General features: G+C 38.0%; 1 protein-coding gene across 2 annotated transcripts in view; it reads right to left on the bottom strand.

The window, feature by feature from the left end:
* The window catches only part of LOC110160421 (adenosine kinase-like), a 416,586-nt gene that overhangs the window by 374,222 nt on the left and 17,924 nt on the right, over positions 1-24,440 (bottom strand). For both annotated transcript variants that reach the window (XM_055150301.1, XM_055150302.1), the window contains exon 4: positions 701-779. In XM_055150301.1, coding sequence (XP_055006276.1) covers positions 701-779 — 79 coding nt within the window. The remainder of the gene's footprint in view (positions 1-700; positions 780-24,440) is intronic.

The following is a 24,440-nucleotide window of genomic DNA, read 5'->3' as shown; positions in this document are numbered from 1 at the left end:
ATTTATATATGAGTATTTATACAAGAGTTGTAGAAATGCATTTTTTTTTTCTTTTTAAATGTCTTGACAAGATCTTAGTGAGAATAGATAATAATAATAGAAAGTCTTCTCAAGTCACAGGGCTCAAGTCCAAGTAAAAACCCAAGTCACTGAGCTTCAAGTCTAAGTCTAGTCCCAAGTCTTGGTCTATTTTATCAAGTCAAGTCTCAAGTCCTAAAAATAGAGACTCAAGTCTGACTGGAGTCCAAGTCACCTAACCTCTGCTATATTGTTAAAAAAAAATGCCTTGATTCTTACTTTGAGTTGGGTCACCTCTCCACAGTTCTGACCTGTAACTTGGCCTGGTGCCTGTTTCCATACACTACTAGATATAAATCTTTAAAGCCGGACTGTGAAACACTGTAGGCCAAGCAATAACATCTCCATGGATACAAGCAGGTGGTGGACCCAAAGACATTATATAATGTAAAGTTAAAAGGCAGTCTCACCACAAATGAATTATAAAACAACTCATTTTCTACAAAGAAATTAATGACATTTTTGGCCATTGTTGTTCTGTTGTGTCTAGATAATGATAAGTACAAAAGTGCTGTTCAGGTATAGTTCAAAAACTGGTACCTGAAATGCATTGACAAGAACCCAGCCTTATCCAAAAGAAAAAATAGCATGAAAATCCATAATTTACAAAATCAGCACCAACCTGAGCGATCTTCACAGAGTTCTGGGTGGAGCCTCCAGCGTGGTACTCCACTTTGTTCCTCTGCACGATCTCCTCAAACCTGAAACATGAAGAACAAAAGAAGTTAAAAAAAACAAAAAAACAAAAAGAAACTACTAGAGGTGGGACGAGACAAGACTAGATCCGAGATAAGAGATTTTGACAGAATTCATATAAAATAAACTGAGATTCAGTTCACAATTTTGACCTCAAAATTTTCTATTTAATTTTCATTTTTTCTTTCTGGTCACTGCTTTTATAACTATGACTTCAACCATTTTTGTGCAAGGCAGACACAGGGAAAAATCTCATGAGAGAAGAGATGCCGCAATGGCGATTTCGTCTCACAAGATTTTGTGGCACAAGATCTTGTCCCATCCCTAGAAACTACTATAATTTTGTGTTGAAAACTACACTACACATGGTGATTGTGGCATCAAAACTGGTGTAAATCAAGTTTAGTATCGTGAGAGACACCCGCGGAAGTTTTGTTTTTGTTCTACTAATTGGTGACATGGTGACATTTTTATGTAGCGCTTTTCCACCTTCAAGGCTGGAGTAGGGTGGGTTAAGTGTCTTCCCGAAGGACAACAACAGCATTAATTTGTGGGGCCAGGAATCGCTAGACTGACTCATCAGCCGGTTTCACTTTGTGGAAACCGTTTGACCTCGCAGCAATAGGATTCGTTCACTTGACGGTAGGCAGGTACTTTTTTTATTTAACCAATCACTGCTATTTGGTCGTAACGTATGTAATGCGCCAAATCCCGTTGGAAGAAGGGCGATAACGTCTTTCCCCTTGATAAAATTCACCAAACATTCTCTTTGTTCCGGCTTTAAATCCTCGGGAATCGTTGCCAACACAGAATGTATGGTTTGTCTACATCCATCTCGACAGCTTTGTTTACTGTTGTGTTGTACCACAAAAGGGACCCAGACAGGTGCTTGAGTTTAATGTCATGGCTTCACAGCTCTTCTTTGACTGGCCTGTGGCGGTCTACAACTTCAAGTGTTCTCACAAACCGTCCAGTAAAATGAAATTGAGCAGAGACACTAGGTGGCGCCAGACTAGCTACTGTCACTCCACTGTAAGTAATATTTATTCCATTCATTACATGCATTGGCGGCCAGCACGGTTTTTCACATAAATTGATTTGAATCCATTTCGTGAAAAGCTGTTTTAGTTGTTTACATGTTTAGACTAGAGGACAACAGCGTATAATGTTACAGAGAGGACATCCCCGGGGCTACATTAGAACCAAGAGTGAATATTAGATTGACCTGCACAGCGGAGACAGGAGGCCCTCTGTTCAATATACACATACACCCCTGTTATGTCTGTTTATGTCCAGGGAGATTCACTGTGATGGAGTAAACAGAAGAATGAGGAATTACAGTATTCCCAAAAGCACTGGGTAATTCAATATTTATGTGATGAAGATATACAGAGGTTAACTGGGGATGCACGTCTTAGTTATGGTACATTTTTCAAATATGTAAATGTTTTGGACAAAGATAAGTGGGCTAGAAAGAACAGCAGCGAATTAGAAAAACAAATACTCCAAGATGGATAATTACTCAAACAATAAAACAACGAAAGCTTATGCACAAACAAGTTTATTCTTTTCTTTTTTCTTTTTTTTAATAAAAACTACAATATATAAGTACTTTATAATATTACTACCATTACTGCTGCAACTACAACTCATGTCACCAGGCTCATGGAGACAAATGGGTGATGATACCGGACCAGGACAGAAGCTCACAGTAAGAATGCATGTTTTTAAAGAGATTCCTGAGCTATAAAGACAATACTGTCTGAAAGGTTAAACAAGTTTAATGCCATAGAGTGTACTTGTGGTAAACTTCATGGAGATGAGGTGGCCAACTCCTCACCAAGAAAGTTACACAGTGGACCTTTAGACATAAAACTGCTAAAAAAAAAAAAACTTTAAGTACATAAAAATATATGGTAACACTTTATAATAAGTACACCTTATTTAGCCTTAATAAAGCATGAACAAAGACTTAATTAATAATGATTCACGCTTAGTAACTACTTAATTACTACCTGAATTAGCACTTAACTTGCACTTAATTTGCCTGTGCTGTAAATAGTTACTCATCAGTATTTCTTACTTAATTACTCATGAACTAACCATTTGTGTGTGCATTTGTAAATGTATACTTAAGTCCAAATTTGAGCATTTATTAATGATTAGTAAGCCATGAGAGAATGATTTACTAGTAATGCATTATTGTTTCTCTTTAATTTGACCAACCTTAACAAATGCTTAATAAAGCATAATTAGCCTTCACTTTTAAAAAGCTCTCAAAAAGACTTTGACTAACAGATAATAGCTGAATTATCATTGCATTGCATTATTAGAAAATCATTCTCTCATAGCTTACTAATCATTAATAAATGCTCAAATGCGTACTTAAATATGCATTAGTAAACATGCAAATGGTTAGTTCATGAGTAATTAAGAAGTATTGAGTTACTATTTACAGTATAGGCGAATTAAGTGCAAGTTAAGTGCTAATTCAGGTAGTAATTAAGTAGTTACTAAGCATGAATCATTATTAATTAAGTCTTTGTTCATGCTTTATTAAGGCTAAATAAGGTGTAGTTATTATAAAGTGTTACCAAATATACTTAGTTAAAAGGTGCATTGTATAAATTTATAGATCAAGAACCATTGAAAAACATGCATTCTTACTGTGAACTTCTGACCTGGCCTGGTACCATCACCTTTTTGTCTCCATGGAGATATAGTAGACACCTGCATGAGCCTGGGGACATGAGTTGTAGTTGCAGCAGTAATGGTATATATGGCTATATTGTACTTGTAATATTGTAGTTCTTATTTAAAAATAAATAAATAAATAATAGAAAGAAAAAAAAAAATTCTTTCAACTTGTTTAGGGTCCATCAAATGCTTTTCTTCAGGGAGATGTTATTGCTTTGTCTGGAATGTTGCACAGTATGGCATTAAACCTTTCTATCTTTACAGAGACCAAACCAGAGCAAGTTACAGGTCGGATCTGTGGAGAGACGAACCCGCTCACAGTCAGAATGCATGTTTATCTATGTATTTTTGAGCCCTAAAACCACCTGTAATTGAATAAATGTACGGCAGATCTGTTTAATATCATATAACATAAAAAACATACAACACAGAAACAAGAAAATGTCACGCCCCTGACCTTAAAGTTACTCAGGGCATGTTTAAATCACAACAAGTTTAAACAAGTTCAAATTGAGCTTCAACAAAATCCGTCAAGTTCGATGAATCTTAAAATCCCTATATTATTCCGTAGTGGTCTTCATGTTAGTTCTCCCGTCCCTCCCTTCTTTATCCAAAGCCATAGTAGGTGTACAAGACTGGATTTTTCCACAGTTAGTAATAAAAAAAAAACTCTGGAAAAATGTACTAACAGTGGACTCTCCCCTTGCCTGCAGACATGATATAGTCTTTGAAGGTAAAGGTTACACTCTCTTTACTGCTCGTGCCCAGTTACAAAAGCTCCCCTGACTCATGTCGTACACTTCACATGCAGATCACCGCTTTGTAGTGGAAATACGGCCCTATACATACAACAGTGTTCAACTTAAACATCAAATCTGTCCGTTGATATTTTGCCGTGCTCAGGGTGTACTACATGTATGTTTTATGGCGGAATCTTCACAAGTTATCATGGAAATACAATGCACATACTAGCAAACACAGACAAAAAAGTTTTAAGATCATCTGAAAACTCAAGAAAAAATAAAAAATGGATTTACACAGTCAATTTTCGGGAGCCTGTGATCAATACGAGCGTTCATGGTCATATTTGAATGTTTGACTTTCAACAGGATGAAAATTAATCCGTGTATCATTCTTCTCAAAATAAAACCAAAAATAAGAAAATGAAAAAAACAACAATTTTCTTCATTATTTATCTCCAACACCAAAATGAAAAAATGGATAATGATAAACTGTTTCCGTGCCATGACTTAAATTGCGATGCCAGACTTTTGCACCGCATACGGACTGAACCAGGACTGAACCAGGACTGAACCAGGACTGAACCAGGACTGAAACAGGACTGAAACAGGACTGAAACAGGACTAAACAAGGACTGAGTATCGGGGTGGGCCCAGAGGTGCACCAGCGTAGACTGTCTGGTGATCAGGACTGATACCGGGACTGAGACCAGTTTAGTCCTGGTTTAGTCCTGGTTTAGTCCTGGTTTAGTCCTGGTTTAGTCCTGGTTTAGTCCTGGTTTAGTCCTGGTTCCGTCCTGTTTTAGACCTGGTTCCGTCCTGTTTTAGACCTGGTTCCGTCCTGTTTTAGACCTGGTTCCGTCCTGTTTTAGACCTGGATCCGTCCTGGTTCAGTCCTGGTTTAGTCCTTATGCGGCACAAAAGTCCGCCATTTTAAGTCATGGAAATGGGAAACGACCGGTATCTGTTTTTTCCATAATTCTTTTTGCTTTATGGTCATTCACAAACACAGATTTCTGTATTTTGGCAAAACCAATGACAATTTATGCTCCTCTTTACTGTTGGCAGGGACCAGATTAATCAAAAATTGTGATAGTCCAGGTTTAGAGTTGATGTAGTACTAATTTAATCTTAGTTTAGTCCTGGTTTAGACCTAGTTTAGATCAAATTGAGGGGATACCTGGGACATTTCTCGTATAAAACTGGGACAAATCACTGGTTTTCTATAAATCTGATGGGACAGGGGACACAGGGCACAAAACTGGGACTAAATAGGGACGTCTGGTCACCCTGATACTATGATGAAGCACAATAATGATTTTGATACCAACGTGAAAACTCTCCACATTATAATCAATAAAAATATAATATCATGTAATTTTATGTAATTTTAAACCACACTAATGGATTTTTTTCTATTTTAATATGTGGTCATACTGGAAAAGATGGGACAGTTTGCTCAAATTATCAAGTTTCAGTACTAGACTTGGTATAGATTAATATCTGGGCATCTATGTTACTTTTAAGACATCACTCAGATCCTACCCACAGCCCCAAGCTAAAACTTAACTTCCAACTATACTTTTTAAACTTTTGTCTTGATCAAAGTGAGACATTTCAAAACCCCAGACAGCTCCATAAATATTTCACATTTTTCATTCTTGGATAACTGAACAGCGCAGAAATCTTCACCCTCAGAGCAGCTGCCTTAAGCCCTCTGTACGTTCCCAAACAAGATGTGACGCCAGCACAGTTTCCTTTTAGGGAGCAAAAATCCATCTGCGTCCAGAGAGCTGAGAGGAGCAGACAGCAGTCGTACACAATGTCCCGGGCCTGTAACCCTTTTAAATCCGCTGCCTGGTTTTGACCTGAGAAGTAATGCCAGCTATGCAGCACACGCCACTAATGTGATGTATGGAGTTATGTAAGAGCTGAAAAACACAGGAGCAGGAAAAAGAGACACGAGGAATACAGACTGAAGACTGAAACTCATTTGGTATTTTTCAACTTGAAGCTAATGGAAGCAGTTTGTTTACTCTGCTGAATCTGAAGTCACATTGTGTAACTTTTCCATAATATGACATTCAACTTGCTTATTTATTCAATTAAGAGTTTTCTTGCTCAAAACAACTTTGAAAACAGCAGATCTTGGCCTATAATGTGGCCTAGTCATGTTACCCGTTTGTCTCCATGGAGATATTCAGATAGACAGCAGCAACAACAGTGTGGAACATTTCAGGCAAAGCAATAGCATCTCCATAGAGAAAATTATGGACCTTTGATGCACTACGAAAAAACTGTTTGGTGGAGTGTTTGCCACCAGCTTGTCTCAATAAAGATGCTTTGCCTGAAATGTTCCACAACATAAGCCAGGTTGGCGCCAGTGCCTCCACTCAATTAAATTTCTCTCCAGTGTCTAGGTCTGGAATCAGAATACACTAGACGGTTTACAAGAACCCCGCAAGTTGTAGACCGCGCTCTGGTCAATCAGTGAAGAGCTGTGAAGCCATGACGTCAAACTCAAGCGCCTGTCTGGGTCCCTTTTGTGGTACTGCACAACAGTAAACAAAGCGGTCGAGATGGATGTAGATGAAGACAGACATTCTGTGTTGGCAACGATTCCCAACATCGAGGATTTAAAGCTGGAACAAAGAGAATGTTGCTGAATTTTATCAAGGGGAAAGACGTTATTGTCCTTCTTTCTACAAGATTTGGCAAATTACTTACTTACATCACGACCAAATAGAAGCGACTGGTAAAATACAACTTACTGTCGAGTGAACGAATCCTAATGCTGCGAGGTCAGACAGTTTCTACGAAGGCGGGTAGTTTTTTTTTTAAATCAATCACTGCTATTTGGTCGTGACGTATGTATTGCCAAATCCCGTAGGAAGAAGGGCAATAACGTCTTTCCTGTTGATAAAATTCACCAAAAATTCTCGTTGTTCTGGCTTTAAATCCTCGAACTCGGGAACCGTTGCCAACACAGAATGTATGGCTCTTCACTGATTGGCTGGTGCCTGAACTCGCACTTCTGGGGTTCTTGCAAACTGTCTAGTTTATTCTCATTCCTGACCTGGTCGCTGGAGAGAAATTAAATTGAGCGGAGGCACTAGGTGGCGCCAGCCCCACTACCGTCACCTGCTTGTCTCAGTAAAGATGCTTTGCCTGAAATGTTCCACAGTATGGCATTAAACTTACCTATTATTTTATATATTATCACTATGGAGACAACATGCAGGTAGTGTCATAGGGTGAAGTTACAGGTTAAAGATCTGTGGAGAGGTTTTAAGAAAGTAAAACATGTATGGAAGAAGATAGCCAAGTTAAAGTGAAAGCAATCCTTTGGAACATTTCAAAAAAAGCTATTACATCTCCATATTGACAAATAAGTGGCTCCCTTTGAGAAAAATATATAGTGCGCATTTTAAGTTGCTGTTATTGTGAGTACAGTCAACGTTAGTCAAATAGTGAAGCCTGACTTGTCCTTTAGCATTAGTATAACAGTCTATCCTGGGGTACCATGTGCTTCCCAGCCCTCTCATTACACTTCTCACAACATCACTCAAAAGGGATTTTCGGACCGTCATCCTGCCTTATCCAGACTTCAAAGCTTATCTTGACTAGAATAAACAGACTAAACAGCCTCTTGAATCATTGCCTCTTGTAATAATCTTCATCACAGTTTGAGGGGGGTGCAAGGAGGAGCTCAGAAGTCATTTAGGGCCAAGAGCTGTGGAAGAGATCGTGTTTCTCTCAAACTCCACAAGAATGTAAACAAGACTTGAGCTATCCTCTTTTCAAAACAACTCTATCCTCCTCGGAATATAAATGGAGCATTAGTGGTTTAAGGTATTCCAACATGAAAAGTGATCGGACTTAGATTCAGTAAATTAGTACCTTCAGTGTTTTTAGCAACTGTTTCTAACTGCAAGAGGAAAAACTCAAACAAAGGATTACAAGTAAGCTGACGACAAGAAACAAAATAATTTCAGTGAACAAAACTAGGTCAGCATTCATAGTGCTTTTGGATAAAATACGATATAGGCCCACTTAGTAAAATACAATAGGATAAGCAAGAGGTTTACAGCAAATCCTCTTTTGTGTAATTGGCAATGATTTAAAGGTCCTATATTACACAAAATGACTCTTGTGCGCTTTAAATTATATTGTTACCTCCTCAAAAACAGACCTGGAGTTGTGTTTTGTTTCATTCACACTTGTTTGAGTAGCTCTTTACTGTCAGTGTACAACTCCAAAGCTCAAAATGCTCTGTTCCACCTTGTGATGTCATGAAGCTGTAGTTTTCAAGGCAACAGTTTTACCTTTTGTTCAGTAGAGACTGGCGATTCCACAGCTGAAATGAACCAGATGATTCTAGTGAAGGTGTATAGAATTTAAAAACACAGTGGAGCTCTTCTTGTTTTACCACATGACCTCACAAGGTGGAACAGTGTTTTCTGTTTGAGAGAAGAACTCGGCCTAAATATGCAGGGTTTGTATGTTAAACATGTGTGAATAGAGATGTACAATAACCGAAATATCGTGATATCGTATCGTCAAGGTTCTCACAATAATATCGTGGGCCATCACAATATATCGAATTACTCTTTGCTTAAATTAAGAGTTATGGTGCAGCAATAGCTAAAATAAAGACAGAGGGAACTACATAGACCATGATCCTTTGCTCCATTTCAGTGCAGACTACAAGAAGAAATAACAGTTCTAAACACTTTTAAGTCTTAGTTCTTTGGATTAAATCTTGACAAGGCATTTTAAGAGGAAAAACTAGCATATTAACAGTTTTGTTTGCAGCCTCCACAAAATATCGCAATAAAAATCGTACCGTGAGGTTCATACCGTGACGATATCGTATTGTGAGACTTGAATATCGTTACACTCCCACGTGTGAATGAAACACAACACAACTCCAGGTCTGTTTTTGACGAGAAAACAACATAACATAGATCAGAAAATAGTAGGGATATGATATTTTCACGATATGCATGTCACGGTACAATTGATTGAGATATTTTGTGGAGACTAACTGAATTGTAAATATGCTACTTACTTACTTAAAGCCGTTACTTTACTTGCCAAGCCTTTGGTTCTGTCTTCTGTGTAAGTGCTCAATAACATCATTTCTCCATGCTGTCTGTGCTGAAATGGAGCAAAGGATCATGGTCTATGTAGTTCCAACAGTTTTTAAGTTATTTAAGAATTTAAGCAAAGAGACATGTAATTCGATATTTCGCGATTCTCCACGATATTATTGTAAGACTTCTGACAATACAGTATCATTAGGGGTGTAACGATATCCAAGTCTCACAATACGATATCGTCACGGTAAGAACCTCACAGTACGATATTTATTGTGATATCGTGGGAAAGCTCACGGTATGGTGAGGAGGCAGGTAACAATATCTAAATCTCTTGGCACAATATTTACACCATGTACATCTCACAGTACGGTATTTATTGTGATATTTTGTGGATGGTAATTTGCAACTTTTTCCTCTTAAAACGCCTTGACAAGACTTAATCCAAAGAACTAAGATTTAAAAGTGTTTAGAACTGTTATTTCTTCATGTAGTCCAGATTGAAATGGAGCAAAGGATCATGGTCTATGTAGTGCCCTCTGTCTTTTTTTTTTTTTAGCTATTGCTGCACCATAACTCTTAATTTAAGCAAAGAGACTTGTAATTCGATATATTGTGACAGCCCACGATATTATTGTGAGACTTTTGACGATACGATATCACAATATTTCGGTTATTGTTACATCCATAGAAAACAGCATAATATGAGGTCGTTAATTATCTGGATTAATATGTTAATTATGTTGTGTTCGGTTCTTTAAAATAAAATTATAACAAGAGCATAGCTTTTAGGTTTTGTGTGTTGTCTAATAAATAAAAAATATAACACTGGATTGGAAATTGCAATGATTTTGTGAATCGCTTGCAGTTGCTTAGGATACCAGATATTACTAATTTTTACTCACAAAAAAACACAGCATGCATATTTCATATTTCATATTAAATTAAACTCACTTTTATAGCTAACCACAAACCAGAAAGGTGTGGAGGTTTCATCACTATTACTGGCTTTTCATGCTGCTATTGTGTCCTCGGGCAAGACACTTTCTTACATTCATAAATACATAAATGGATGTGTGGCAGATTGTTTAATGTTAATTGCTCTGAAAAGACCAGTTGCCATTTATTTAGTTATTTAGATGTTTTCTTACACCCTTTATCCAACAGGCAAGAGAGACTTTTAAAAGGTGCTGGACCTGTTTTTCACTTAAAACCATGAAAAATAGAACTAATTCATTAAAATGGTTGGTTCAGATCACCCTAATGAATTTCTAAGTGCTTTTCATAACTTTCAGAGACCATGATAAAGCCAAAAACAGCTAGTATGATAACCCGCTCTTCCTGATTGTCGGACAAGTAAGTGCTTTATAATTAAATGTTAAGTTTTTGACCTGCAGAGCTGTTTAAATATAATACATCTGTACTGGGGCAAGACACATTTAGAAACAAACTGGGCAGAGGCCGTTTAAGTCGTCCAGTTAAGCTTTCAAGTCCGTCTAAGAGCATCTGAGGGCCCCTGTGAGTGATTTTGGAGGAAGAAGTTAATCATTGGTTTAAATTGGATGTGTATCTTTGGGAGTGGATAGGCCAAGTCCTCTTTAAGTGTCTTTAGAGCACAGGGCTAATTTGTAATGATCACCTCTTCCTCCTCCTCCTCGTCTTTATTTAATTGGCCTGTTCACATTTATTTAAAAATGCGCCCGTCACAAAGAGAGACTAGAAACCCGATCAAATGGAGCAGCGCGTGGTCGGGCAAAGAAAGAAAACGTCCAGATAAAAGGTGCACTGCGTAACATTTCCAGTGGAGGGTCCGCCACCTGCTTATCTCCATGGAAACGTTACTGCATTGTCTAGAATATTCCACAGTATAGAGAGAAAATTATTGTATTTTTGAGCAATAGAAACGGCCGTAACGACTAAATGCAAGATGGAGATGTTTAAAGTCATACCGTGGAACATTCCAGGCAAAGCAATAACATCTCCATAGAAAAAAGCAGGTAGAGGACCCTCCACCAGAAAAGTTGTGCAATACACCTTTCACTCAATTATCTGTGGACTTTAGAGTGATGAAAAATTAGGACGGTTGCCATAGCAATTAACAATTGAAATTATACATTATAGCTTGAGAAAGGAAAAAAGTTGCATATAACAAAACCTATACTAAAGTTAGACACTGGCCACGTTTACATGATGTTTTTTTAATTCCGAATTAATTGTTCTGAATTAAATAGTTTGGAATTAAAATATTCTCCTTCGAGTTTACATGGAAATAATAATTCCGAACTGAGTCTTACATGGAAAACACGTTAAATCGCTTTTATTTAATTCCGCTCAACGTCTGGGGGTGGGGAAGGGTTCTGATTGGATAGGGACATGAACGAATTTACGTCGACCGAAGAAAACACAAACACTTCAGCTGCTACCGTTTTTTTTGTCATCTCGGTTTGTCGTTACGCCACGGACACAAACACGATCCAAACTTTTTTCACAGTTGTTCCGATGATAATGAAGCAGCAGTTTGAATATTCTCTCATCATGCTTTATGTCTGTGAGCTGAGGAGGAGAAGGGAAGAGTGTCGGAGAAGAAGGATGAAGACAAACTGAGTCAACGGCTGCTCTACACTCCCGCATCCTGCTCACAAATCCAAAGAGCAGTGGATGAAAGTCCAAATCCAGGACTGGTGGTGGAGCCGGATCGTCCGGACACAACGAGCATGAACGACCAGAATTATTTTTAAGAAGAATAAACGTTTACATGATCCAGGAATAAATTAATTTGGCTTTAAAATCGGAATAAACCACCCACTTACTTACTTATAATTATTTTCATTAGGAATTAAGTGTTTACATTGTCTTTTTAAAGCGGAATTAATTTTTATTCAGAATTAAATTATTTTTGTTCTCATGTAAACGTGCCAATTGTCGTGTGGAATATTAGAGGCTAATTTAAAAGGTACACTATGTAACCTTTATGTGGAGGGCGATCAACCTGCTTGTCTCCATGGAGAGGCTATTGCTGTGCCTGAAATAGTCCTCAGTAAGGCATTAAACTTTTGAATCTCCATGGACAAAAGCAGTTGACGCCATCAAGTCTCAGGTCATGTTTATGGAGAGGTGACCCTGCACACAGTAAGAATGCATGTTTTTCCTGAGCAATAGAAACAAGAACATCTCCATGGAGACAAGCGTATGCAGTGCACCTATAAAAGAAGAAATGTTTAGTTTTCAAGCAAAGTTATATTCATATATTCTTCATGACTTATTGTACCATTCACACAATGATTTATCTAACTTTTACCAAGAAACACCTGACATGTTCCACAGCGCAGCATTGAACTCCTGAACTGGACTATCTTGCATTTACTAAATTTCAGGTATTTAAAAAAATCCTTGAAAAACATGTATTCTTAGTGCGAGCTGCTTGGCTCTGCAGAGATACAGTAGGTACATTTAATGCCATTCAGCTGAGAATTACAGGTCAAAGCAATAACATTACATAGAGAAAAGCAAGTGGGCACTTTCCACAAGAAAGGTTACATAGTGCAGCTTTAAAGAGGGCCTAAAATGGAACCAAGTCTTAAACTAGAGCCAAAATATCTTAATAACGATTCGTTTTTTTCAGTTTTTGATTTTGTATTTAAGTGAATAATGGAAAAAACAGATAACGGCCGTTTCTGTGACTTCAACTGCGATGTCGGACTTTTGGACTGAACCAGGACTAAACCAGGTCTAAACCAGGTCTAATCCAGGACTAATCCCAGGACTGATCCCAGGACTGATCCCAGGACTAATCCCAGGACTAATCCCAGGACTGAACCAGGACCAAACCAGGATTGATCCCAGGACTAAACCAGGACTAAACCAGAACTGAACCAGGTCTAATCTTGGACTAATCTTGGATTTGAGAGAGAATCCCAAGCCCGTGGAGCAGGGTGTCCACAAAGCGCGATCGGGCAAAGGCTGCGCTTAGTCCCGTGGGGCGCGAAGCTTTGCGTTGGTCCTTTCATCTAAGGTCACCCGATGGTCTACACGGGCGCACCTCTGGGCCCGTCCTGACACTCAGTCCTGGTTTAGTCCTGGTTCAGTCCTGGTGTAGTCCTGGTTCAGTCCGTATGCACCGCAAAAGTCCGGCATCACAGTTTAAGTCATGGAAACGAGAAAAGGCCGTTATCCGTTTTTTCCATTATTCGTTTAAACACAAAATCGAAAACTCGACTCTTGATTTTGGTTTCGGAGACAAATAATGAAGAAAAGTGTTTTGTTTTATTTTGAAAAAAAAACAAATGAACAAATGATACACGGATGTGCCAAAATCCACATTGTGCCAGTCCACATTGTATAACCCGGCAGTCAGACACAAACATTTACAATAAACCTTACATTAAAGCGGGAATATTACACATCTAGGGGTATTAATTACTAACACGTCATATTTGCCAAAAAACTACATATTTCGCTAAGGTTTGTGAAGTTGTAGTGTGCCGTTTTGTATCCTGCTTTTATATGTTTATGGAAAATTGAGGATTAAATAGGATTGTACATACAGCTAAACTTGAATCAACATAAAACCTTCCTATATACGTTTCTCATGAGGGAACGACGTTATAACATGCATGACACAAAGCTCCAAAAAGTCGATTTTGCATAATATGTCCTCTTTAATGACCTAAGAGAGGTTAGCCATAGTTGCCCTGGGGTGGATTGCCAGAGACGTGACAGCCAAACTAAGCCATTCAAACACTACAGTCTCTCGTGTACCTCCCATTCGAACACCTTGGCACAGTTGCTAATTGTTTCCTTAGGCCAGATGCATAAATAAAACAAACAAAAACAATTAAATGGAGAATAAAAGCGAAGAGGACCTTGCTGTTTCTTCCCAATTAAACTGTTTGTCAGAGGGTTCTGGGTTTATCTGTTTAAAATCAATACAATCGTCTCACAGTGAACGCTCGGTCCCGACTGGAGACTGGTCCATTAATTATGCTGTTCTGTAGCCGCTTCAAGGTTGAGTCTTATCTTTTCTCATTTCAAATCAATAATTATCTTCGTGCTTTGCTGCCGCTAGCCTTTAGAAATAGATGTTTTTCATTCAATGTCTGTGGACTTTCTTTCGTCATTACAACCATGCGAGAAACTGCAAATGAATAGACCATTCTTATCATCAGGAACATTAGGGCACTGAGGGGGATACAGGAGTGGACAAAGGATTGCGAATAGAGCAGAGAAACTGCCTCAGATGTATTATAATATCCAACCAAGTCCAGAAAATAAACTGTACACTGCTTGGTATTACAGGCAGCAACAAGTTTGTCTGACTGTCGATCTGAATTGTACTTAAATGTGTAACTTTTCGGGTGGAGCATCCATCAAATATTTATCTTGTGGAGATGTTATTGCTTTGTCTGGAAGGTTTCACAGCATGATCCTAAACCTTTATCTTTATGGAGAGCAAACCAGGCCAAGTTACAGGTCAGATATGCGGAGAGGCAACACCGCTCACAATCAGAATGCCTGTTTTTCAAGGTATTTTTGGTGCAGGGCCCTTTTCCTCTGACGGCGAACTTTCCTGCTCAGAATAACTCAAAAGGAGACTGAGCAAGAATTCCAAGACAGAATCCAAGATGGCTGCGCTCAGTGTCAGATGTAAGTATGAACTGTTTTCATTGTGTTTGGACGCTTTGGTGGTTTAAATGACTATTTCAGTCATTCGTATTACTTGTTGTGTAGGTGAAGCACATACTAATTTTGGAGCGCCTTGTACTCGGCTAGTGCTACTGCAACAACAGCTTTCCAGGTGACATCCGTGTTTTTCTCCAAGTCGGACACGCAGAACATAATAAACTGCTTGAAGTGTGGATGTGACATCATATCTGAGATACGAGTGGGTCTGCAGAGAATAATAAGATGCAGCATATAAACCCTAGTCTGATTCATCAGCCGGTTTCACTTTGTAGAAATCGTCTGACCTCGCAGTGTTAGAATTTGTTCGCTCAACGGTAGACAGGTACTTTTTTTCATTTAACCAATCGCTCCTATTTGGTCGTGACATATGTAATGTGCCGCTAACAGGGCTAACTGGTATATTAAGCTTTTCCCAAATCCCGTAGGAAGAAGGACAATAACCTCTTTCCCCTTGATAAAATTCACCAAACATTCTCTTTGTTCCGGCTTTAAATCCTCGAACTCAAGAATCATTGCCAACACAGAATATATAGCTCTTCGCTGATTGGCTGGGGCACGAACTCGCACTTTCGGGGTTTTTGTGAACGTCTAGTGTATTTTGATTCCTGACCTAGTCCCTGGAGAGAAATGAAATTGAGTTGAGGCACTAGTTGGCACCAGCCTGACTAACGCTTTGGTGGTTTAAATGACAATTTCGATCACTCGTATTACAGTGTCCGTAGGCTGTGTAGGTGAAGCAGCTCGAGGCTCCTCAGTACACACAGGGCTACATGGCGTGACTGGATGGAGGGATTGTACAGAGCAGAGCGGCTAACACCGGCCTCGTCTGATCATGACTCCCCGGAGCAAAAGGGGCTACACGGTGTGGTTGGGTCGGGCCTTGCCCTTGGGTGCGGAGCTCACCGGTGTCGTCTGCTTGGGATCCCGCAGGGAGTGAACGACGAGTGAATGCAACAACTTTGGAAAGACCATGGCACCGAAATAAGGTATGGATTTTGGGGAGAATTTGGAGGTCATTAAAAAAAACACTGAATGACTTGTCAAATAAAATGTCAAGTCTGGACAATTTACTGGAGGAGATCCAGGGCCTGAAAGCTCTTGTGAAAGAAAAAGACATACTTTGGAGCTTTCCGGGTAACATCCAATTTTTTCTCCAAGTCGGACACAGGAAACATAATAAAATGCTTGAAGTGTGGACATGACCTCATATCCAAGATCCGAGTGGGTTCGCAGAGAGTAATAAAACGCAGCATATAAACCCACCTGTAACTGAATAAAAGTATGGTCAAACTGGATAATGTCATATTGTGGAACATTCCAGGCAAAGCAATAACATCTCCATGGAGACAAGTGAGTCACGAACCCTTCATCAGAAAAGCTGCAACGTACAGCTTTAATATAATGATAGTTTTAGTTGCTGTAAAGGGTTAGTTTTTTATTCGTTTTAGTTGTGAATTATAATATCCAACCAAGTCCAGAAAATGTACATGACTTGGCTTTACAGGCACCAACAACTAAGTAATTTTTTTGGTTGAGGGTCCGTCACCTGCTTGTTTCTATGGAGATGTCATTGCGCTGCCTGGAATGTTCCACAGTATGACATTAAACAGATCTAACTTACATTTTTTTCAATTACATGTGGTTTTATAGCTCAAAAATACCTAGAAAAACTATCAATCTCACTGTGAGCGGGGTTGTAACTTGGTTTGGTCTCCATGATGATAGAAAGGTTTAATGCCATACTGTGAAACATTCCAGACAAAGCAATAACATCAACAACATGGAGACAGGCATTTGATGGATCCTCTACCATAAAAGATCTCCAATGCACCTTTAATATAAGATAGTTTTAAGGTTATTGGAGGGCATGATTTCTTCTGTTGAGCTTCAGATAACTTTTACAAACTAATATTCAAGGTTGTAGGAGTTAGTTCTTCATTAAAAACGCAATAGAAATAGTTTTAGCTGTGAATTCTTAACTAAAGTGTCACAGGTTTATTGTAATAACTATATTTCAGAAAGTATTACCTGAACGCTTGAAATTCCTCATAATAATTCTTTATACGTCCAAAGGTCAAAAGCACAAACTGAATCCACAACTTGATTTTAAACTGTAAGTGAAGTAGTATTTTCCATTTCACAAATTCGATGTTATGAATGCAAAGTCAGTCACAAACAAAGCAAAACAACTGAGACTGTTCTCTGACTTGAGTGGATATCTGTAAAACAAACAAATGTAAAACAAATTCATGTTAATTACTTTTCTTCGTATGACTGTAAATACTATATTATGGAAGCAGCAAACTAAGTAATTGAATAAGACAAAACACAACAATGAAATACTATCATAATAAATAAAAATAAAGCAACGTTCGAGGGCCATGTTTGTTTTTAGCCATAATATTATCACTGACATACTTTAAATAATAAGTTCTGTCAGAGTTTGTCCATGGATCTAAAGGTTGGTGGTTCTATTCTCATTTTCAACATGAAAAATAATTGTTAGACTGGTCAGATCCACTGCCCCACAGGTTGGCGGTGCAATTCCAGCCAACACAGATGAGCACTGTTGTTGTGTCCTTGAGCAAAACACTTAACCCACCTTGCCCCCAGTGTGTGAATAGGTGAGTGGTTCCCTGATATAAAATGCCTTGAAATTGGAAAAGCTCTATCAAACAGTGTCAAAATAAAAAACTTAACAAAGGCAACACCATTAAAATAGGATTTAATAATCAATAAGGAACACGACTAAAAGCTGTCTTTTTAAAATTTTAATAAAACTTTCTCATTATCATTCTGATGTTAATTTCTTGCCATATGATCACTGCATCAGCCAACTTCACAAAATCAGTACAATATATGCCTTAATTAGAAGTAAGTTTGAAAATGTTATTATCAAAACGTAGACGTGAATGTTTAATATGTAATATGAGTCAAGATTACCGCCCCATATAAAAACAAAATACCATTCCTTGGTGGAGGTGGGAGATATATAAAGCATATAAAAATAGATAATATCTAAGGGTGTAACCATATCCAAGTCTCATGATACGATATCATCACGGTATGAACCTCACGATATGATATTTATTGCGATATTGTGGGAAAGCTCACGATATTGTGGGGAAGCTCATGATTAGGGATGTAACAATATCCAAATCTCTCGGTATGATATTTTCACGATATACATCTTATGGTACGATATTTATTTCGATATTTTGTGGAGGTTAATATGCTACTTTTTCCTCTTATAATGCCTTGACAAGACTTAATACAAACATGGTTACATCCCTACTATTTTCAGATCTATGTTATAATGTTTTCCTCATCACAAACATACCTGGAGTTGTGTTGTGTTTCCTTCACACATAGGGGTGTAACTATATCCAAGTCCCAAAATACGATATCATCATGGTATGAACCTCACGGTACAATATTTATTGGTACTTTTTCCTCTTAAAATGCCTTCACAAGACTTAATCCAAATAACTACAACTTCAAAGTGCTTAGGACTGTTATTTCTTCATGTAGTCTGCACTGAAATGGAGCAAAGGATCATGGTCTATGTAGTTCCCTGTCTCTTTTGCTGCACCATAACTCTTAATTTAAGCAAAGAGACTTGTAATTCGATATATTGTGATGGTCCACGATATTATTGTGAGAACTTTGACGAAATGATATCACGATATTTCGGTTATTGTTACATCTCTTCTGATTACTGCATCAGCCAACTTTGCAGTATCAATTCAATATAGGCCTTAATTAGAAGTATGTTTGAAAATGTTATTATCAAAATGTAGATAAAAACTAAATATTATTCCTTTACAGGTGGGAGATATATATAAAAATGGATAATATCACAATGTTTTTTAAGCAATTTGAATTGGAATATTGAGTATACACTAAAACTAAACTAAAAAGAGACAGAAACTTCCAGTGTAATCTCCCAAACAAGGGTATAAAGAGGTAGATCTGCATGTTTTGCGTTTAATTTTATGGCCCATTCATGTTTTAAAAGCCCATTGTATCACACTCCTGATTCACTGTTTAAAATGTGTGAGAATTGTATTATTTAGATCATGCCAAAAATATCATAACATTCATTTTTGTCAATATCGCCCACACCTTTATCCCATCCAAAACAAGTTGAATCTCGTCTAAAGCTGTATAACTAATTACAGACTAAACTTGCTGTGAGTAAACTGTAATTATAGAAGTATATGGATTTTATGCATGTGTGATCTGAGGACACATGGCAGACTGCATTTGTGTAGAGCCTCTGTGGATGCAGCATTAATGAGCGTGTGATTACATGACCATAATGGGTGAGTAATTGCATTAGAAAACACTGTCAAACTGAGCATCCCTTTAATAACAAGACGCCTGCAGCCACAGTCACCCAACGTTGCTCTCTGTGACTGTGAATGAGACGAGACGAGGAGGAGTCAGGTGAAATGTGGTCACGGAGGAAGAGAGCGAAAGGAGCGAAATTTCTCATTCATTTTTACCATAGACTTGCCAAAGAAAAGAAAAAAATTAAAAGTCTGAAAGCTTGCTCAGGGATGATCAGCTATGTGATACTTCATGACCACAAGACCTATAGTTTTATTTGAAATCTGTTACTGAAACTTTATAAACTGCTGCTAGGGTCCATCGCAGTGACCAGGTGAAGGGCTGTAAATTAGGGATGTAACAATAACTAAAATATTTTGATACTGTATCGTCAAAGTTCTCACAGTAATATCATGGACCATCACAATATATCAAATTACAAGTCTCTTTGCTTAAATTAATTATCGTGCAGCAATAGCTAAAAAAAGACAGAGGGAACTACATAGACCATGATCCTTTGCTCCATTTCAGTGTAGATTACAAGAAGAAATAACCGTTCTAAACACTTAAAGTCTTAGTTCTTTGGATTAAGTCTTGTCAAGGCATTTTACGAGGAAAAAATAGCATATTAATAGTTTTAGCTGTTTAGCCTCCACAAAATATCGCAATAAATATCGTACCGTGAGATGTATATCGTGAAAATATCATACCGAGAGATTTGGATATTGTTACATCCCTAATCATGAGATTCCCCACCATATCCTGAGCTTTCCCACGATATCGCAATAAATATCGTACCGTGAGGTTCATACCGTGATGATATCGTATCGTGACGCCTCTATTGTAAATGTATCAGTTTGATAAATGGATAAAGGTTTATGTTTTATAAGCATCTAACTGTTCCCCATCTAAGGCATGTTGTGGCTCTTATATTTAGTCATTTTCTTTGCAAGTGATGAAATTGGCAGCTCTCTGGCTTTTTCATTTTGTAAAGGTAGCTCACTGGGGAAAAAAGGTCGGTATCCCCTGCTGTAAAGTCTATTAGAGCAAATATAGACTACGTGCTTTTTAAAACGCCTCATAAATGTTATCTGATCACATACTAATATTTTACAGGAAATAATTTAAGAAAATATATAACTTATAATCATGAAGGAATTAGAATTTTGTGTTGCAATATCAGAGTGATAATTTTCTATAACAGCTGAATTTGCTGTTGGTCGGATTTGTTCTTCCAGAAGAACATTTTCAATTAAGAAAACATTTTGTGAATGCCAAAAACGTTCATAAGCCAAATTTGTTAATAAGAACACTCCAAGAATGAGGCCCATTGTATGTGTATTTTAAAGTTAAAAACATGAACTACTACTGCCAAGATGATCAAAAACATGTTTAAAAGCCAATTCAAGACATGATAATTCATAGGGGCGCAAGACAAAAATCGATTCAATGATATATCGTGATACAAAATTCTCAAATCGATTCAAAATGCATCTGAAACGATTTTTTAAATAATATTTTTCACTAAAACTAATGAGTTGCATTCACTATTCTCTTGATTTTAATTTATATTTCATACAATTTGGTTCTAGTGAAGGTATAGTTGACAATATTATTAGAAGTAATTAATGATAAATTGCAATATATCATCCATTGTTTTAGTATTGGGATATATCGTAATATATTGAATCGTGACATGCGAATTGTGATATGTATCGTATCGTCAGACTCAAGGCAATGTAAACCCCTACTAATGGATAAAGGTGTAACGATATTCAAGTGTCACGATACGATATTGTCACAGTATGAACCTCACGGTACGATATTTATTGCGATATTGTGGGAAAGCTCACGATTAGGGATGTAACGATTTCCAAATCTTTCTGTACAATATTTTCATGATATACATCTCACGGTACGATATTTTGTGGAGGCGAATATGCTACTTTTTCCTCTTAAAATGCCTTGACAAGATTTAATCCAAAGAACTAAGCCTTAAAAGTGCTTAGAACTGTTTTTTCTTGTAGTCTACACTAAAATGGAGCAAAGGATCATGGTCTACTTAGTTCCCTCTGTCGTTTTTATAGCTATTCCAGCAAGCAAAGAGACTTGTAATTCGATATTGTGATGGTCCACGATATTATTGTGAGAACTTTGACGATATGATATCACGATATTTCGGTTATTGTTACACCCATACTAACGCATAATATGTCCAATTAAAAATAAAATGGTACACACATTTTACTTGTTATCTGCTCTCATGTTGACTCTTAAAAATATACTAGGTGAAATACTTAATACTTGAAATACTACATGAGAAAACTGCAGTATTGTCCGTTTTTGATAGCTCTCCCTGCTCTAGTGTAACCTTTTATTTCATTGCATCATGTCATCCAGCCTCCTGTGTCCACATCAGTAACAGTGAGCAGGGGGATGTTTGGCTCATCCCTCCACACCGCAAAGATTTATGGGTAAAAACCACTGACTGTAACAGGGAGTAAAGGGGCTCGTGTGGCTTCTTTCTGGAGGATTGAGTCTCGAAGCCAGCCCCTTATCCCAGGGCTTGAAACTAGTCTCTGGGCGATGCGTCTCCCTCCCGACTCCCTCTCTCCTCCTGCTGCGCTAACCATATGGCCCAGTGTGAACCCACGTGCACACTCACGGGATCACGTGCACGAGCGTCACATCGCACGGGGTCGTCAAATGTATGGAAAAATCGCATACTAATTCGTTTGAAAAGTGAAAAAAGCGCATTCACGGGACAGATGTAAACGTTTCGAATCGCTTTAGAATGATCTTGAGCTGTATCAGAGCATGAAAACCAACCTGGACCACACAAAATAAAATAAAATAAAAGAAAGTACTATGATTTAACGTTGAAAATCACCTTCTATTGTCTAAAGAAAGAGCGCGTTTTGTTATAACGGTGGTATCGGAATCGCTATTGAGCATCGAGTCTCTTCTGGTATCGAGATTGAGTCATGACAACAACTGCATCACATTGTAAGTGTCCACCAAAGGGATGAAAGGCAGATAAAAATAGCCATGTCCTAGCCTTCATTATTGAAAGAGAGAGAAAGAGAGAGAGAGAAGAGGGGGGGTATAAGAAGACCGCCCACACATGTAAAGACACTGTTGTTAGCACCTGGATTTGACTGGGAGGGCTCGCACTCTGGCGCCATCTGCTGGGTTCGGTGAAGGGGGAACAAAAAAAAAAAAAAAAAAAAGATGAGAGAGGGAAAAGAGGGAGAGGAGAGATAGAGTGAGAGGAGAGGTAATTACGATTGCATCAGCCTCCTCCTGTGATGCTGTGTTAAAGAGCCACTAAGCACCAGAGTCATTTGAATAGGAGAGCTAAACAGTGGCGTCCCCGCTATCAACACGAAGCAATGGAGTGATAATGCTTACAAAAATATGACCAAAAAGGATTCATAATAAGGAATAAGAGTCACCAATTCAACACTAATGAGGCAGTACAAAATAAATATAATGCAAAATGATGAATACGTAAGTGATTGTTAACTAAACATGGAATTAGTTTAATACGGGATGAGGTAACTATGGAGTCAGAGTCAAAACAAAGCGTGTAAACTTCTTAAAGGTGGATTATGTAAGTTTTCGAGTAGCGCTGCTTGTCCCCAATCCGTGTATCGTTCGTTCATTCCTTTTTTTTTAAAAATAAAACCAAAAATATGAAAATAAAAAAACAACTATTTTCTTCATTATTTGTCTCCAAAACAAAATGAAAAAAACGGATAACGATTTGTTTTTTCAGTTTTCGATTTTGGGTTTAAATGAATAATGGAAAAAAACGGATAACGGCTGTTTCCCTTTTCCGTGAATTAAACTGTGATGCCGGACTTTTGCACCGCATACGGACTGAACCAGGACTAAAACAAGTCTAAACCAGGATTGAACCAGGACTGAACCAGGACTGAACCAGGACTGAACCAGGACTGAACCAGGGCTAAAACAGGTCTAAACTAGGACTGAACCAGAACTGAACCAGGACTGAACCAGGACTAAAACAGGTCTAAAACAGGATTGAACCAGGACTGAACCAGGACTGAACTAACAGGTCTAAACTAGGACTGAACCAGAACTGAACCAGGACTGAACCAGGACTAAAACAGGTCTAAACCAGGATGAACCAGGACTGAACCAGGACTGAACCAGGACTGAACCAGGACTAAACCAGGACTAAACCGGTCTCAGTCCTGATCTCAGTCCCAGCCTCAGTCCAGGTCTAGTCCCGGTCTGGTCCCGGTCTCAATCCCGGTCTCAGTCCCCGTCTCAGTCCCCGTCTCAGTCCTGATTATTTCATCAAAAACAAACCTGGAGTTGTGTTTTGTTTCATTCACACACATTTGAGTAATTCTTTATTATTAGTCTGTCTGCATCTCCAAACCTCCAAACTACTTTTTATATTTTGTTCAGTAGAGATTGGAAATTCCAGGGCTGAAATTATCCAAACGATTCTTGTGTAGGTGTGTGAAATGTAAAAACACAGTGAAGCACTTCCTGTATTACACATGACATCACAAGGTGGAACAGAGTGTTTTCAGTTTGGGAGAAAAACTAAATATGCATGACTTACGTGTTAAACATGTGTGAATGAAACAAAACACAACTCCAGGTGTGTTTGTGTTGAAAAAACAACATTATAACAGATCAGAAAACAGTGTAATATGGAAATATGTAACAATATCCAAATCTCTCGGTATGATTTTATCTCGATATGCATCCCACGGTACGATATTTACTGGAATATTTTGAATTTGGAGTTTGGATAATTGTAGATAGGACACTTTTTTGCTTTTAAAATACCTTGATGAGTTTTTGGTGTGAATTAATTTCCATCATAATCTCAATAAATCAAGCAAAAAACATATTTCTTCATGTTGTCTACACTGAAATGAATCATGGGATATGTAGTTCTCTATGTTCATAAGCTGTTGCTACTATAAAACCTTACATTTAAGCAAAGAAACTTATAATCTGACATATTGTGACAGCCCATGATATTATTGTGAGAATTTTGACGATACGATATCACGATATTTGGGTTATTGTTACATTACTATAATATTGGCCGTGTACAATGACCCATTTT

The sequence above is a fragment of the Boleophthalmus pectinirostris genome, unplaced genomic scaffold (genome assembly GCF_026225935.1).
Source record: "Boleophthalmus pectinirostris isolate CB_2022bp ecotype Guang Dong unplaced genomic scaffold, ASM2622593v1 HiC_scaffold_14, whole genome shotgun sequence".
Taxonomy (NCBI): Eukaryota; Metazoa; Chordata; class Actinopteri; order Gobiiformes; family Gobiidae; genus Boleophthalmus; species Boleophthalmus pectinirostris.
The sequence above is the reverse complement of the archived record's forward strand: the minus strand, read 5'-3'. Positions and strand labels throughout refer to the sequence as shown.